The sequence below is a fragment of the Malaya genurostris genome, chromosome 2 (assembly GCF_030247185.1).
Source record: "Malaya genurostris strain Urasoe2022 chromosome 2, Malgen_1.1, whole genome shotgun sequence".
Taxonomy (NCBI): Eukaryota; Metazoa; Arthropoda; class Insecta; order Diptera; family Culicidae; genus Malaya; species Malaya genurostris.
The window spans coordinates 202989813-203006882 of record NC_080571.1 but is presented as its reverse complement, the minus strand read 5'-3'; the positions used below and the strand labels follow the sequence as shown (position 1 = coordinate 203006882).

Genomic DNA, 17070 nt, shown 5'->3' with positions numbered 1-17070 from the left:
AAGGATCATTTGTCTCAGTTTGTTGTATGTTGGTAGCGGTTGATAGTTCAGTTGATGGAAGTGTTTGATTGTTCTTTGTATCTGTTTTCGAAGTACTAGGATTACTTGAACTTTGAGTAAAAGAAGTCTCAATGCTTTTAGATATAGGTGTCTTTGTATTCATTTTCTCACACTCAACATTCAAAGTTGCTCTACAAACATTATTTCGGGAGTTTTGTGAAACTTACCAGTGGTAAGTTGCACAGACAATTTTAAAGCAAAGTCCTGGCGTTACATTCCTTTCGTGGAATTTGGCGTCTCTGTTTCAACAGACTTCATTCATAGTGTACAGAACCATTGCATGGCTAGTGCCACGATCCTACTGAAACTAAGAATGCTTCCAGGTCGAGGCTTGAACATACGACAACTGGTGTGTAAGACCAGTGTCCTAAGCATTGAACCACCAACCCGGGCTAATGATTTTAGTATGCTTAAAAATCTTTCTGCACATATCTAACATAGATAACAATTTTAAAACAATGTACAACATCTTGAAATATCAAAAAGTTACATTTGCTACTTGAGGCATGTATTGAAATGGCATCACATGCCTGCGAACTGTTTTGTATTTGTATAGCAGATACTACTATGTGTGTTAGTAAAGTCAGGGCCGTCATAAGAAAGTTTGGGTCGGGGGATGGTAGTAATATTCCACCATCCCCCGACCCAAATTTTCTTATGACGGCCCTGACTTTACTAACACACATAGTAGTATCTGCTACACAAATACAAAACAGTTCGTTCAAATATGAGTTATAACTAAAATTTCGATCTAAGCCAATTACATACAAACATGTAGAACAAATCTTATTTATGCTGTATCATGTGGTGAATACTCCAATTAGTTTTGTAAATAATGTTTTAAATTTAAGGCACAATCTAACCGGATTGCTGATACTATTATGATCTGGTCTGAATGCCTTTATGAAATGGTTAATTTGATGGCAGTAATTCAAGATTGTTCCAAGGCTTCGTAAAGATTATGAATGGTAAAATTAATTAAATAAGTTCATCAATTCATCAGTCTTCAAAATTAGATTGTTCGATATTTAGCATTTATTTAATTTTATTGTTATCGTTATCAAGCTTTTGACGTTTATATTCCAGAAGTTGCATAATAAATTCTAATGGTTGATTTTTAAATCGCTGCCTTTCCAGCACCACTTGCTTTTTAAATTGGAATTTTTCCAGTTCCAGCGCAAACCGTTCTTTTTGTAACTCGTATGACCTACGCGAATATCGAGCACAATCAGCAACCTTTTTTTTTATTTCACAGAGATCGCCTGTTTGCCTTTCTAGCAAAGCCTTTCGGAAATTTCGCTTTGATATAGCTTGGTCACAGTTTTTATAAATAATTTTTTTCAACATGGGCTGCACTATGCTCTGGTTCGTCTTCAGTTACTTCTAGCGATACTATTATTTCTTCGTCATTCCTATATGTGCTAGACGAAGGCGTGCCGAAAACTGCGCCTGTTGTTAGATAAAAATTACTTTTAGAATGTTAGAAAATGATTAATATTTTACCACTGTGGTTAACTGCTCTCTCCAGGCGCGTACACAGGGGGGGGGGGGGGGTTTTAGGGGTTCAAACCCCCCCCCGAAACAAAAAATTATAACCCATGGGAAACATTGTGATATAAATTGTACATGTGTTGATTTATCACCATGTTCTAAAACCCCCCCCGAAAATTTTCTCTGGCTACGCGCCTGGCTCTCTCCAATGAAAGCAGACGAATGATGGTCTCTTCCAAATCGTTAAATGAATGTAACGTATTTGGCCCATCACCAGCGACCGTTATTTCGTTTTTGTTGTGCTGCAACTTCTTTTTTATTTGAAGTTTTTTATCGGTTCAAACCTAAAATACAAAATCAGTAAACACATAACTGAGAAAGGAAATACATTCTAAAATAAAAATCAAATGAACGAATAAATAAAACTTCAACCCTGTATACCTTCTGCCAGGCTGCAACGGAACGAATTGGAGGTCCCAACTCATTCAACGACTCCGTTATCGTCCACCAAATACTGGAAACCGATTCCCACGAATTCGAAAATCTGCTTCCTTTGGCTATATCGGGATGCTCCTCCATAAATGCCACAAGGACGGCAAATTGTCGTTTATTGGTCTTTTTCTTTCTAAGTCGAAACAACAGTTTAATAAAAATAATAAAAATTAAATTTTTAACTTACTCTATTATGCGTGCTTGCTCTTCACCTTTGAAAATTGCAGTGAAAAAAATCCACATGGCCCGAAGTGATAATTCATCCAATCAGTCACTTTGGATGAACTTTTCGCTGGTTTCACTGTAGTGACATCCGTAATAAGGATACATTCACTTCACTTCATTGTCACCGTGTAGTGATACCCGTAATAAGAACCGCAGTCACTTCACTTAGTTTTCACCGTGTAGTGATACTGGTAATAAGGGCCAGGAGCTCTATTCAAGGAAACCTTATCTATGTATTACATTCTGGCCGGTGCCGACAACGAATACTTCTTGGACGTCAGGGAGTAATACCAATATCCACTTTCGAAATATCGTTAATTATTTGAATTCGATCGTGTGCAACCAGCTGTTATTGATGTTCCGATGAGAACTTTTTGCTATTTCCACGACTCAAGAAGTATCAATAAATAACTGTGAAAATTGTTTATCAAAAGTTTTATGATAAACAGAAGAAAAATAATTAAAAACTATAGGAAGATCGATTTTGTTATACACAACGCTTTTCATGGAGCTCTATTCGTATTATAATATCAAAGATAAGTACATTATTCAATGGCGTTAATGACAATCAAATTTTATTATAACTTGTTTTGATTCAGAACAGTAGCTTCTCTATATTTGAAGCAGGAGCATGTGGATTTTAAACAAATTTATTTCTTGGTTTCTGTTGATCATGATATAAATTTAGATTGCTACAAACAAAATGAAAGAATAAAAACCATTATTCTACTTTTCTAAAAAAATTGTTCTTGTTATATCTTGTATATTAGCTTTCTGGAACAAGATTCATGCCTGTTGTCACTCGCGGCAAATGAAATGAATCAATATACTATGCTTCACTTTATCAAATGTCGCGAAGAACAGCTGACGATTTCTAAATGTCTCATGACTCATGAGTAAATGTTACCTGTGAAATATATTACAAAAATCATTAACAAAGATCAACAAAAAAAACAAACTTACGACAACAACCGCTCATTGATTAGGATTTGTGATAATGAAGGTTGAATCATTTTGTGCATACGTATAGCAACGCATTCCTCAACGTAGATTACGTTCATGTGATTTTTTTTCAATATTAATCCTATTACACTGGCTTATTTTTCCTTGTTGGTAATGGTTAACTTTGCCAAACTAAACTAATAGCTGAAAATTGAATTGTTGATATATTTTATTTGTAATAATTATCCATCACGCTACCCTTCCACTATCCTTAACCACTATCAACAGTTGAAATATTGCCAGTAATGCCTTTTAACTTTTTCATGGATTTGTTGAGAATTGAATAATTTCAACAACGGACAAAAAAACAACAAACAAACTTATTTCGTGTCGTAGAAACTAAATTCATTCGATATATCGTTGCCAGCAATTTTCTTTTAAAACGGTCCAAAGCTGTCATGACAAAACAGTGAAACAGGCTAGGCTAAATTGATCTAGGCGTTGAACCAAACATTGGCAATAAGTTTGTATTGGACCTAGGGGTATTATTATTTGTATTTGACCCAACCACGAACCTTTTTATTGTAAACCAACGCATTCGACTTGATGATAACCCTTCTGGTAACATCAAGCTCCGTAAGTAAGGGGGCATGCAGCGCCCTCACCAAAGTTTTTCATTGAATTTGCAGCTTTGCAAGAATGGCAACCCAGTCGTGAAGGAAAACTCATCACCTGGCAAGCAAGCCTTCACGTCAGTGTCACCGCGACGAGTAGCAACAAAAATATTATTTCACGGGCACTGGTCAAGTCGTATGAACTTAGGAAAAGTTAGGAGTTTAAAAACCCATAGTTAAGAAGAGTTAGTAGTTAGTCAGTTTTAGGGAGTCCGCGAAAGTTGAACGGAAATTGCGCATGCCGTAAATTCGGAGTTTTAGAATCGTTCTAACGAAATATTTTCAAGCCGTTGTGAATATAGAATATAATGTATAATTTCTTCAAAAGACAATAAGATGTATAGCGAAAACCCCGATAAGAAAAATAGTGGGATATAAACAGAAAGTCTAGGTCACATTTGTTGTCGACGATAGAACAAAAAGAAAACCCCGTTCCAATCCTCCTCCCGCCGCCGCTCAGACTGGGGGGGCTACACGTAAAAGTCAACAAATAAAAGCTTTCTAACGAATCTAATCTTGTTAAAATCGACTCAGTTATCTCCAAGAAAATTGAACTGAGTGAAAAATGCGTTTTGTCGTTTACGTCACTTACTATTATATATCTGAACTAGCTTTTAAACGAGCCTGAACTTGTGCAAATCGGTTCAGCCATCTTCGAGAAAATTGAGCGAAGAGAAAAATGCATTTGGTTTGTTATGCCATTTATACTATTATATCTCCGAAACCGGAAATTACAGCGTTTTGATCTTCGATCTCGATTCACAACCGAAGAGTAGCCTTCAAATGAGCAAACGCTTATGGAAAACGATGAGAAAAAAATTCGCAATATGCACACAAACACATACACAGAGACATTATCTGATCTCATCGAGCTGTGTCGAATGGGGTTCCGAGGCTCCGATCAGTTAGTTTCCCAGCAATTCTATATCCTTTCTGTAGAGAAAGCCAAAACTTCATTCAACGCTAAAAAAATGCAAACGAAATATATTTTATTGTGTATTTAAATTAAATAATAGACGAAAATGAAAATGACTATTGGATTAAATAACTAATCAAATAAAAACACACAAACCACGAATGATTATCCAAATTTTATCTTCGAGAAACTAACCGTCGTAGCATCTATTCTCAATCACTCCGAATATGTATTGTATTTTGGAGATCAAGTCGTATGTAACTAACATTCACATCATTGTCACCGTCACCGTAATTCGCGAGATGGAGATAATACGATGACACATTGAGTGCCGGAACGTCCATATTCCCAGCACGTCTTACTCGCACACCTTCCACTCTCGACAGCATCGATCATTTAATTCTCCTCCCTTCAGTGGGAATCGTAACTATGCTACAGCACTGGAATTTTTGTTGTCGATTCTTTTTATTTTTCCACACTTTCATTTGGTTCGGATGTCTCAATTGCACTCGTTCCACAATCAATTTTTTGTGTGTGTACGCCAATTCCCTCCCAATCATGTATAAAACATTATTGGCACCCTCATTATTTGTACAACGTCGAGTCCTGCAGCGTTATCACATCCAATCTCCAATGGATCGGGCAGAAGGGACAGCCCGCGTTTCGTCCTAATGATGAGTTGAGATTGCACCCGTTTTTGTATTCCGGCGACGTACGATCCTAGACCATAGTCCGTGTGGCCACCATTGTCCAACATCGTTGAATCTGTGACCGTTTTTCGCGAGAGGAATGAGGACGTCTTGTTTTTATTCTACCTATCAAGTCCGTTTTTATTCGATTTACTCAATTTTCCTCAACACACAGGTAGCATCCCCTGAATAACATTGACATGACACTACAGAGTAAATGCTATGAAGAAAAATCGTGTTAACGAGCTAGCTAGTAGCCGGATCGATAGTGGTAATTACGGTTACGTGTATCTGATGCTGTTGACAAATTGGTATTTACAAGAGGGAAGTTTTGTACACTTTTTCCATAACACGAGGAATTTTTGGAATCGGAATCATTTTCACGTATTCCAATGACGTGAATTCTTGGATTTGGTTCGCAAGACATTTGTGGTATTTAAATCGTCTGTTTCAGCAAAAATGGCTCCGTATGAGTACTGTTTATTCAAGCTAAAATTTGAATTGGTATCAAATAACTAACTGAAAAATAAGAGCTCTCAAGCAATTAAATACACCGATTTTCAGTATGTTTCAACCAAAGTAAGCAAGTCTGTAAACCCAATCCACCACACGCGCTAGCCGGTAGACGCCAACGTCGTTTGGTTGCTTGGTCGTGGTGGCATCGAACTTTGACGAAAAGGTACTGGTACTTGGTAGTTATATTGATCGACGGTTCGAGTGCACTGGAACATAAAATAGTCGCTGGGCAAAGCACGTTTTTGGCTTCGCAATACTCGTAACTGTTCGAAGCTTGACAACAATCTTTCATCAATGACGGGCCTCTTTTTTTACTGTTCGATTAAGTTGAAATGTTGTACAATAGATTCCGACTGGGTTATGAACATTTATTCAAAATAGTTGTAATATTACCCAGGTAACCAAACATTCTGACAGTAAAATAGCCTCTTATTGGCACCGAAAGTTTTTTATAGATGACATGCTGCAAATTTTCTCACATGAATTTCATAATTCGTTTTGTAAAATTCAGGTTCTACACTGCACTTATTATCATTGAAATTCACTATTCGATTTAAATACAAAACATGCTTGCATATTTGTTGACATTTAAATACTATACTAATGTGCTAATACATTTGTTGAATATTCGCAATTTTATTCGATTCTATTTTTGTAAATTTTATTAAGTGGTGGATGCGATCATGAATTCATTGATAGATCTGCTGTGATCTACACCCAATAAGGGAATTAATCACGATTTCATTCGAAGTTTCTGTAAGCTCGAAAGGTTAATGACATTGGAACATTTGTTTTCACAGTGCCAATAAGCCGAAAGCTCAAATAAACGTTGAATTTCATGTAACGTTACTTTGACGCCAATCGTGTACATGTGGTATAAAGTTGCAATTTTTGCTAGCTCACAACAAAACTTCGGAGTTTCTCATATGCAAAACCTACGAACATGACGCTTCGATTGCCAGGCTAATTCTGCTGGATAAGCGTAAACACAGTGAGACAATTGCACGAGTTTTATATTTTTTCCACAAATTCAGCACTGTGAAACAGCTGTCTTTTCGAACAACTCAGCTTTTAGAGCTTTGCTTCCGCCGGCTGAAAAAAATTATTCAAAGTTTTTTGAATTTCAAAATATGGATTGAGACATAGTAAAAAAAAGACGAATTCTTTCGTTTTGATTTCGTTTTTGTATGTTTCTAAATGAACGAAAGTATTACGCTCAATATTTCGATATCCATAGTTTATGGATAGTAAATAAGTTTCGCCTGAACTGATCCAACCATTTTCGGGGAGAAATTAAATGTTTACCTTTGATTAGTTGCGCTCATCCGGTCAAATCAGGTACATTTTGAGCATTTCAGAAATCGTACCATCATTTCCGCAGTAATTCACGGGAGCTAACATTATCTGTTGACTTTTCATCAAATTAGAATACAGTCGATAATTATGCAGCGAGGGTTCGTGCTTCGATTAGTTCATCTCGTTCATTGTTTGACTTGGGAATGCTTTCAGACTTATTTAGCAAAGGGTTGGGAGGTTCAGTTGCGTTGGTTCACCGCATCTGATTTCTATCTGTTTGTTGAAACAGGGTTCGTAATGAAATTTGACTTGCGACCTACGAGTGATATTAAAGGAAAGAGAATGTGGTTCGTAGATTAATATACGTGATTAGTAAATATTGGAGGATCTTCATACTCTGTTGATTGCATCATTATTATAATGTTAAAAAGTATATGAAAATATATTTTTGCACAATTTTCATGGTTTATTGATAGAAGGCAAAAAGCCTTGGTATTACATTCCTTTTTGTCAAATATTACTTTCTATTTCAACAGCCTTCGCAACCGATTCTTAATATACAGAACCATTGCATGGTTAGTGCTACGATTCTATTGACACCACGAATCCTTCTAAGTCGGGAGCATACGACAACTGATCAGTACCCTATGCATTGAGCCACCAACTTGGGACAAAGAAAGTACTATATGTTTTGATTTTCTACGAGATAATTTATTCAAGGGAAACCGAGGACGAGTTTGTTTTTGGAATTTTAGTACTCGTTCGGGTTAGACCTTTTGATAAACGGTATGCGCTGTCATAATTATACAACCCTTGAGCACATATGCGAAGTTTTTCCATTCATGAAGAAAAATCATGGAAAATGTATTACCAATCAAATGCGAAATGAAAAATCTTCCAAACCAACCCAAGGGCAATAATACTGTGGTCAAAAAGTAGTAAGACTTTCGAATTATATTTCGCACGGAAACCTTATTCGTAATTTTTTTTCTAGGTTGGTATGCCTGTCTGTGACATCTGTGCCAAGTGTCATCAGTGTTTAGCATACGTCTGTCTTTCTGAAACATTAAAAGTGCAACCGGTTTTTTACAATGAGTGAAATTATTCAACAAAGAAGTTCCATTAATCCAGAATGTTGCAAAAGGCTTTCGGTGATAGTTGTATTTCGCGAGCAAGTGTTACAAGCTGTTCAAAGAGGGTCGAGAGCGCGTTGACAACGAACCACGTCCAGGATGACCATCAACATTAACTTTCCCTGATTATCGAGGTGTGGTGCACTCCGAATTCCTTCCAACCGGCCAGACTGTCAACACGGAATATTATTTGAGTGTTATGCGTCATTTGCGCGAAGCTATTCGTAAAAAAATGTTACAAATCTTATCAGAAACTTTATATGCTATAAGGATTGAGGCATTTAATTCATACGATATTGGAATCTTTTTTATCGATAGTTTCAAATTTTTAATTTTTATTTCTTTTGGTGTAATAATTTCATTTTATTTTTATTACTTATTTCTCTAGTATATTTTCCTTTATTATCATCAATATTGCTTTACGTTGAATATACAACTCGACAAACCCCCCGCATGTAATTCGACCAACCCACCCCAATGAATGTTTTTGTGAACAATTACGAGTTACAAAAACGAAAGTAAAGTTACACTTAAAAACCGTTATACCTGGTTGAAGGCATTTGAGTACCCTTTTCAGCGGAACCATGTTTTTGGAATTAGGATGTAAATTGTAATTGTTTTACATATTACTTTACATAAACAGAAATGTACTCTACAGTGCCGAAGATAGAACAAACGTGTTTCAGTACAAACGACAACATAAAAACATCTGAAATTACGTCAACATTAGCCGTAAAAGATCGTAAAAGACACTCGGTGAAGCTGCCGCTATTGTCAATCAGCCCCGGTCTCCCCTATCACTATTTCTGGTACCGTTACAGCCAAGTAAATTAGTATGACCATAAACTAGCAAGACACGTATATTGGATCAGTTCTAAAGATTTTTATATACACGAAAACCTCAACTTACGCGCCTTATATATGTAGAGTAACGGTGTCCCCATTTCACTCAGCTCCAGTAGACATCTCATAAACGAAAATCAATAGTTGTAGTTAAATCTGCTGTCTCTGTTCGATAGGTTTACCTTAGGGATAAGATGAAAATAGGTACATTCGCTTCGAGTTTTCGCACCGCTATAACTGCAGTAATGCATAATTTTCGAACTATTTTTTGTGCGGCATTGCTTCTTAGAGCCGAAGCGAAGATATTATATTCGATTTTATCACAATTCGTTGATTAAAGGCTAGTAGTTAATCGGCAAAAAAAACACAGCGAGTCTACCAATAAGATGATTATTGGTACAATAGCCTTATATATCTATTCATATATGCTCGTACAAACATTCACTTCACCATTCTGTGTATGTAGACAGATATACACATATACGTGTTTTTGTGTATTTTATCGTCATTTTCAAAAATGCATTTCAACGATTTTGGTACTGGAAGTCAGATTCTGATTAATTCCATAACAACTACAACTTTTTATTTGAGCTTCAATGTTTGATAATCAGTTTTACGAGCTCCGAGAAATCGGAGTGGCTCCATTTTGAAGTTTTTAATCATTACTTCCGGTACTGAAACCCATGAACTGATATTACCGAGATGAGTTTGTTTAGCCATCAACTAACGTGATCTGCAATCTAGAGGATTTTTTGCATACTTTTGAAATTGAAGCTGGTTTGCAAAAAATACTGCTAGGGCGAGTTTGTGAGATTTTTTAAGTCGATTGAAAAACTGAGACTCAATTATAAAAGCAAATTTCAAAAACTCAATTATGGATTAGTTTTAGGCCAGAACATGATAATTATATCATAGGAAAATTATGTTAGTTCTATGAAAATGAGCATGCTGCGAAACTATAAAAGAATTTTTAGTTATACTTTATTTCAAGCTTTACTTAATTATGGGAATTATTGAAATCTCTCCCATGACCCTTGAATGAAAGCAAGTGCGTAGGCCATTAACTCACAAGAACAAGAATTGAAATAGATTTGAACACAGTTTTTGAGATTTTATTCATTTTGGCACTCGTCTCTTCAAATGACGGTTATACATTTCAAACACTCATTACATTAAATTTCTGTTTGAGCTGTTAGTAGAATATTCTCACTAATAGTACTGTTGTTATAGCGTTGAATTCCACTATGTCACGTCATTACACTCTCACAAAAACACTATTTTCACAGTCACTATTTTTCCGAAAGTGTATCAAACGTTATAATACAGATACGTATTACGGAATGTTATTTACATCCTTCTTCAGTGTATCGGTTTTATAAGTATTTTATATATCATTATATGTAATTTTGTCAAACCGGAAGTCAAATCCGAATAACATTGCAAGCAAGAATTGCGTCTGAATTTATTCTGCTATCAGTTTCCAGTCGAACTATTCGTCACTGTTTCGTAGCACAAGAGTTGAATAGCTTACCGGAGTCGTCGATTTATCAGCAAGTGAAGGAAAAACAAATTTAATTTGCATGGAGGTGCATGATGCTTGAGTTCAGGAAAACGAAACAAAAATCAAGCTGTTTTAACTAAAGCGGCGGGTTCGTGTGAGGTGTAAAGCGGGCGAAGAACTTAAGGAGCGTCAATGGCACGAAAGAAAACGTTTCTTGCATCGAATTGTTACTGACGATGAAATTCATGGCCTGAAGGTTTTTTCTCTACATATGGTGGAATCAGCTGTGTGTGATACATTATGAGCTTCTGCAATGGAGTGAAAGGATCACGGTGAGATCTACCGATAGCAATTGAAGCGTTTGAGCCGAGCATTGCAAGAAAAGCGGCCACAATACACCGATAAACGCGACTAAATAATTTTGCAACATGGCAATGCTCAACTGGTAAAAACATACTTAGAAATTCACAAATGGAAAGTCGTATCCCATCCGCTGTAGATCACCGGCATTGCTCTTTTCGATTACTATTTGTTCCGATCGATACACCATGACCTGACTGACCAACACTTCTTCAATTATGAAGAAATTAAAGAATAGATTGATTCACGAATTGCGGCTAAGCCGGTCGAATTCTTAAAAAGATTACCCGTGAATTTTCTGAAAAAAACAATTGTTGCAATATATTTGGTGACGATGTTTCGCGTGCAGAAAGTCATTTTGAATTTCGGCATGATAAAAAAAACCTATTAAAAATGATAAACAAATTTGACAATTAAAACTGGAAGTTCTTAAGTCATTTCATTATGCCACAAAATACCATGTGTCACCTTTTTTCATGGAATCTTATGGCTTTTCTTCAACACACTTCGTAGAAGATTTTCAAAGTGCAAAGCAAAAGGGTACAAATGATGAAAAAATAATCATTTTGCGACTTTTTTTCAGAATTATCGTTCAACAAAACATATTTGAATGTTTTGCATGATAAAAAAGCATCATTCGAACAACATTTTGTATTTTTTTTCCTGGAAAAATATTGACAAATAAGTCGGTGAAGAGGTATTTTTGAGAACGCTTCTTAAAAATCATGATTTGCGGTGTTCACTATATCTCAGGGCAGACTAATAAGAAGTAAACAAATCAAAGAAGCATAGTTAGAGTAGAATTTTTCTAAACCCCAACGTTTCTGTTTGATTTTTTTAGAATTATTTTAATTTTTGATTGTTGTTCAAAGTGAAAACTACGATTTTTCACGAAAAAATCGCCATTTTGTAGCTTCCAAAAGTAAAAAACAACGGAAAGGAAAACGTTGGGGTCTGGTTTTTTATATGTAGAAAGTGTGTGCAAAGTTTGAAAAAAAAATGGCGCAGTAGTTTTTGAATGACGATGGGCACGGACTTTGAAAACCTACTTTCTAGAAGAACCCGTTTAAAGTTTTTTTGTCTATAACCTCAATGGAAACAATTTATTACTAAAGGAAGCCCGTAGGGTCTTACATTTACAAAAAATCATATTTGTTCTTTTATAATTTGTTACATGTTTTGTCAAGTTTTTAAGTCAACCGAAACAGAAATCTTCGGCCTGTGTGCCGAGCTCTTACTTCTTCGCAGTATGAAATAAGCAAAGATAAATGGCTACAACTTGTTGAGTTTTGTTCCGATAGGCTTCAAAATTTCACAGAATTTTCTTGAAATGTTTTACTATAAGAAAATGCAAAGAAAAAATAAATGATTTTTAGAATGTGCTAGACCCTACCCGCCCCTTGAGTTGACACACTGTCACAGATTTTACACTGTTCCTAGGTTCAAAAACCTGTTTTAATCCACCTAGTGGTGTAATGATGCCTTTCTCATATTACTCATAGCATTATAAATATTACTGTGGAATTCGCAGAAACAACTAGTCATTGTATAGAAATAGCAAAATTGGTTCGGGCTTAATGTAACAAATTCTACAAATCCTGTTTACCCTGTAGTTCCGGAATTGGAAGTAGTATTCACAACAAATTTAGGAATTCCGCATGAAACTGTAAGACTTTTCCTTTGAACCTATAAGTTTGTGAAAATCGATTTGACCATCTTGATGAAAAGTGAGTGAGATTCTTTTTGAAGTTTTTAATCACCGTTAAGCGTGTACGAAATAGAACAAAGCACGCATCGTTCGTTTTGTGTTTTCTTCTTCCGCCGTACCACCACGTACCGTTGTTGAACATACTGTCATTCTATATGGCGATTTGAAGGCTTTGACACCCCCTTAATCGCCCTGTAACTGCGGAACCGAAAGTCGGATTGGAATGAAATTTCACAGTAGCTTTAAAGATAATATGAGATTTAATTCAAATCAAGATTTGTGAAAATCGGTTCAAGCATCGCAAAGAAATCGAAGTAAATTCTATTTTCGAGTTTTTCTTCTTCAATTTCGGTGCTTCCGCGATAGGAAAAGGCGGGGCCAGTCGTGCCGAATTAAGTTTTTATGCCCATAAACTAACAAGCTCTGCAAACTATAAGAATTTATCAGACAGTTTTATGGGAATCATACCAGTTTTTGACCATCGTTCGTGAAAAAATACTAATGAAATTGGCAATTTTCCACTTATTACGCTTTAGTTCCGGATCCGAAAGTCGGATCCGGATAAAATGTTTTACAGATTTTTACGTTCGGTTGAGCCTTAGTTTATAATAATCGATTCAGCCATCTCTGAAATAATAGAGAACAATTTTTTAAATTTTTTTTTATGAATCTTATATCTCCGGAACCAGAAGTCGGATTGGGATGATATGGGACTATGAGACCTTTCATTTGAATCTGGTCGTCAAATGGTGAGATAAATAAGTCCTCACAAGTTCCTTTCTCATGCCTCCCCATGTGTCTATGATGACATTTGGTCAATAGAACGGCGTCGACTGGGTGCTATCGCCTTCTGCGTTAGTAGCAGAATGAGAGGGTGCAAAATGACTTACAGTTAAAACCGATCCTAAAGTATTTATCATAGTATATTACAACATATAATTCTGTTGTTTATTACATCGTGTATTATTATTATTATTATTATTATTATTATTATTATTATTATTATTATTATTATTATTATTATTATTATTATTATTATTATTATTATTATTATTAGAAGAGCATAACTTACATTGCGACATTAACTGTTATATTGTATTATAGCATATTATTTTATATATTATCGTCTTACATTATTTTATGTTATTATATATGTTGTATGGTATTATACTGCATTGCATTATATCATATTATATTGTATTATATTATATTATAGGGTTTATTATGAGTAGTACAATGTACCACTGCGCAACATATAAATTTGTTTTCTTTATAAGTCATCACTTTTAAAGTAATCTTTTAACTAAATATCAAGGTCGTCACAAGATGAGCTTGGTCCTCACAGGTTCCTGTCTCATGCCTACACGTGTGTCTTTGGTGACAATTGGTCAATGGAATGCGTTGATGGCAGAATGAGAGGAAGCGAAATGGTATATAAATTCAAGTCCATTATACAGCATATCGCAACATATCATTTTTTATTCATTCTATTATTTATTATATATTTGATTGTACTATGTTTTATTGTTTTTGCCTTTCTCATATAGAAAGGTTATGCAATCACTGTGAAAACCGACTTTTGAACCGAGGCCCGGAGGGCCGAGTGTCATATATCATTCGACTCAGTTCGTCGAGTACGCAAAATGTCTGTGTGTGTGTATGTGTGTGTGTGTGTATGTGTGTGTGTGTGTGTATGTGTGTGTGTGTGTATGTGCGTATGTGTGTATGTAACGTTTTTTTGCACTAACTTTTCTCGGAGATGGCTGAACCGATTTTCACAAACTTAGATTCAAATGAAAGGTCTTGTGGTCCCATACAAAATTCCTGAATATTATTTGGATCCGACTTCCGGTTCCGGAATTATGTGGTAAAATGTGCAAAAAATAGTGAAAATAGGTGCACTAACTTTTCTCAGAGATGGCTGAACCGATTTTCACAAACTTAGATTCAAATGAAAGGTCTTGGGGTCCCATATAAAATTACTGAATATTATGTCGATCCGACTTCCGGTTCGAGAGTTATGGGGTAAAATGTGCAAAAAAAAAAGAAAAGATGTGTTTTAACTTTTCTCATAGATGGCGCGACCGATTTTCACAAACTTAGGTTCAAATGAAAGGTCCTGTGGTCCCATGCGTTATTCCTGAATTTCATGCGGATCCGACTTCCGGATCCGGAAATATAGGGTAAAGTGTATTAAAAATTGTACACCATCACTGAAAATGAGGAAAAACCTTAAAAAAATTTCTAAATCGACCTCAAATCTTCTCCAATTTGATGGTTTTTATCAGTAGACGGTCAAACAAACCGATTTCGGCTATTCTTTTAAGAATTGAAGAAAATTTTTTTTGCCTTTCTCATATAGAAAGGTTATGCAATCACTGTGAAAACCGACGTTTGAACCGAGGCCCGGAGGGCCGAGTGTCATATACCATTCGACTCAGTTCGTCGAGTACACAAAATGTCTGTGTGTATGTGTGTATGTAACGTTTTTTGCCCTAACTTTATGGGGTAAAATGTGCGAAAAAATGAAAACATGTGTTCTAACTTTTCTCATAGATGGCGCGACCGATTTTCACAAACTTAGGTTCAAATGAAAGGTCCTGTGGTCCCATACGTAATTCCTGAATTTCATCAGGATCCGACTTCCGGATCCGGAAATATAGGGTAAAGTGTGTTAAAAATTTTATACCATCACTGAAAAGAGCGAAAAACCGTAAAAAGTTTTCTAAATGGACCTCAAATCTTTTTTAATTGATAGTTTTTATCAGTAGACGGTCAAACAAATCTATTTCGATTATTCTTTTAAGAATCGAAGAAAAATAATTTTGAAGAATACCACAGTATTATATATATTTTGATTGATATGAGAAAGGCATCATTACACCACTAGGTGGATTAAAACAGGTTTTTATTATTATTGTCATTTTTTGTCATCAATAATAATACCATATATTATTTTTATAGAGGAGGATATTATTATTATTATTGGAAGAGAAATATTTTACTTCCTGCAGTATTGCGAAGATAGAAGAGCATAACTGACACATATTGACATATTTTGTATATTGTTTTGTAAATAATATATTATAAAACAATATACAAAATAACAGATAATTTTTTTTTTTTTCAAATAAAATTTTTATTAGGCTCATTTGCTTTAGCTTAACGTGGCCGATTGTCTTGTTGTTAGGGAGAGAGAAAGGGATGCCGTATTACGGGGCGGCATACTCCCCAGTTAGTAAGGGGACATAGGGAGGGTGGGACCTACACAGTATTGAATTGAAATTTGAATACATCATTGGTTTGTGGCATACATCTTTTAGACACATTTTGCGTTCGATGAATCTTCATGTTTTTCAGCTTGTAGCAATGAAGAGATTATTCTGGATTGGGATGCTTCGTTGGTGTGTTCTGACGTTGATGTGACGTTTTTGGGTAGCTTCCAGCAACTCAGTCAGTTCAAGGCAGGTGCATGCTCCGAAGCATCGTTTACACAGGCCATACTTCCAGCAACGTGAAGAAGAGTGCGGTAGAGCTGTAGACGAGAAAGAGATAGGGAGAGCACTAAATTTGAGCATTGATAGTTTTCAAGAAGTTATAGATGAGAGTCATATAAGGAAGATTTCGAGTTGCCAAGACGTCGCGGACTGGTACGAAGGGTGGTATACCTCGGGCCCGAAGGGAACCTATGAGTTGGGACCTGGCATCACAATACTCGACACATGTCCAAACAACATGTTCGATGTCATGATAACCCTCACCGCAAACGCAGACACCACTCTCAGCGAGCCCCACACGACGGAGATGCGCGCTGAACATATAATGATTAGACATGAGCCTTGACATTACACGAATAAAGTCTCGGCTCACGTCCAACCCCCGGAACCAAGCTTTCGTCGATACCTGTGGGATTATTGAGTGTAACCATCGTCCCAGAGTTCCACTATTCCATGTATTCTGCCAGCTAGCTAGAGTTTTCTGACGACAGCAACTGAAAAATTCATTGAAGCAGATTGGTCTTTCATAGATATCACCTTCTAGTGCGCCCACCTTGGCTAACGAGTCCGCCCTCTCATTGCCCCGTATGGAACAATGTGAGGGGACCCAAACCAAGGTAATCTGGTATGATTTTGCAGATAAAGCACTCAATTGTTCCCGTATTTTCCCCAGGAAATACGGTGAGTGCTTTCCAGGCTTCACTGAACGGAGAGCCTCAATGGAACT

General features: G+C 36.1%; 1 protein-coding gene across 1 annotated transcript; it reads right to left on the bottom strand.

Annotated features, from left to right (window-relative positions):
* Window positions 1–1095: 1095 nt before the first annotated feature.
* On the bottom strand, window positions 1096–2286 carry LOC131429095 (uncharacterized). Its single transcript, XM_058593144.1, has 3 exons — window positions 2231–2286; window positions 1993–2176; window positions 1096–1296 (listed from the first exon to the last, which is right to left on the bottom strand). Exons 1-3 carry the CDS (start codon window positions 2284–2286, stop codon window positions 1096–1098), a joined length of 441 nt encoding a protein of 146 aa, XP_058449127.1.
* Window positions 2287–17070: the final 14784 nt, after the last annotated feature.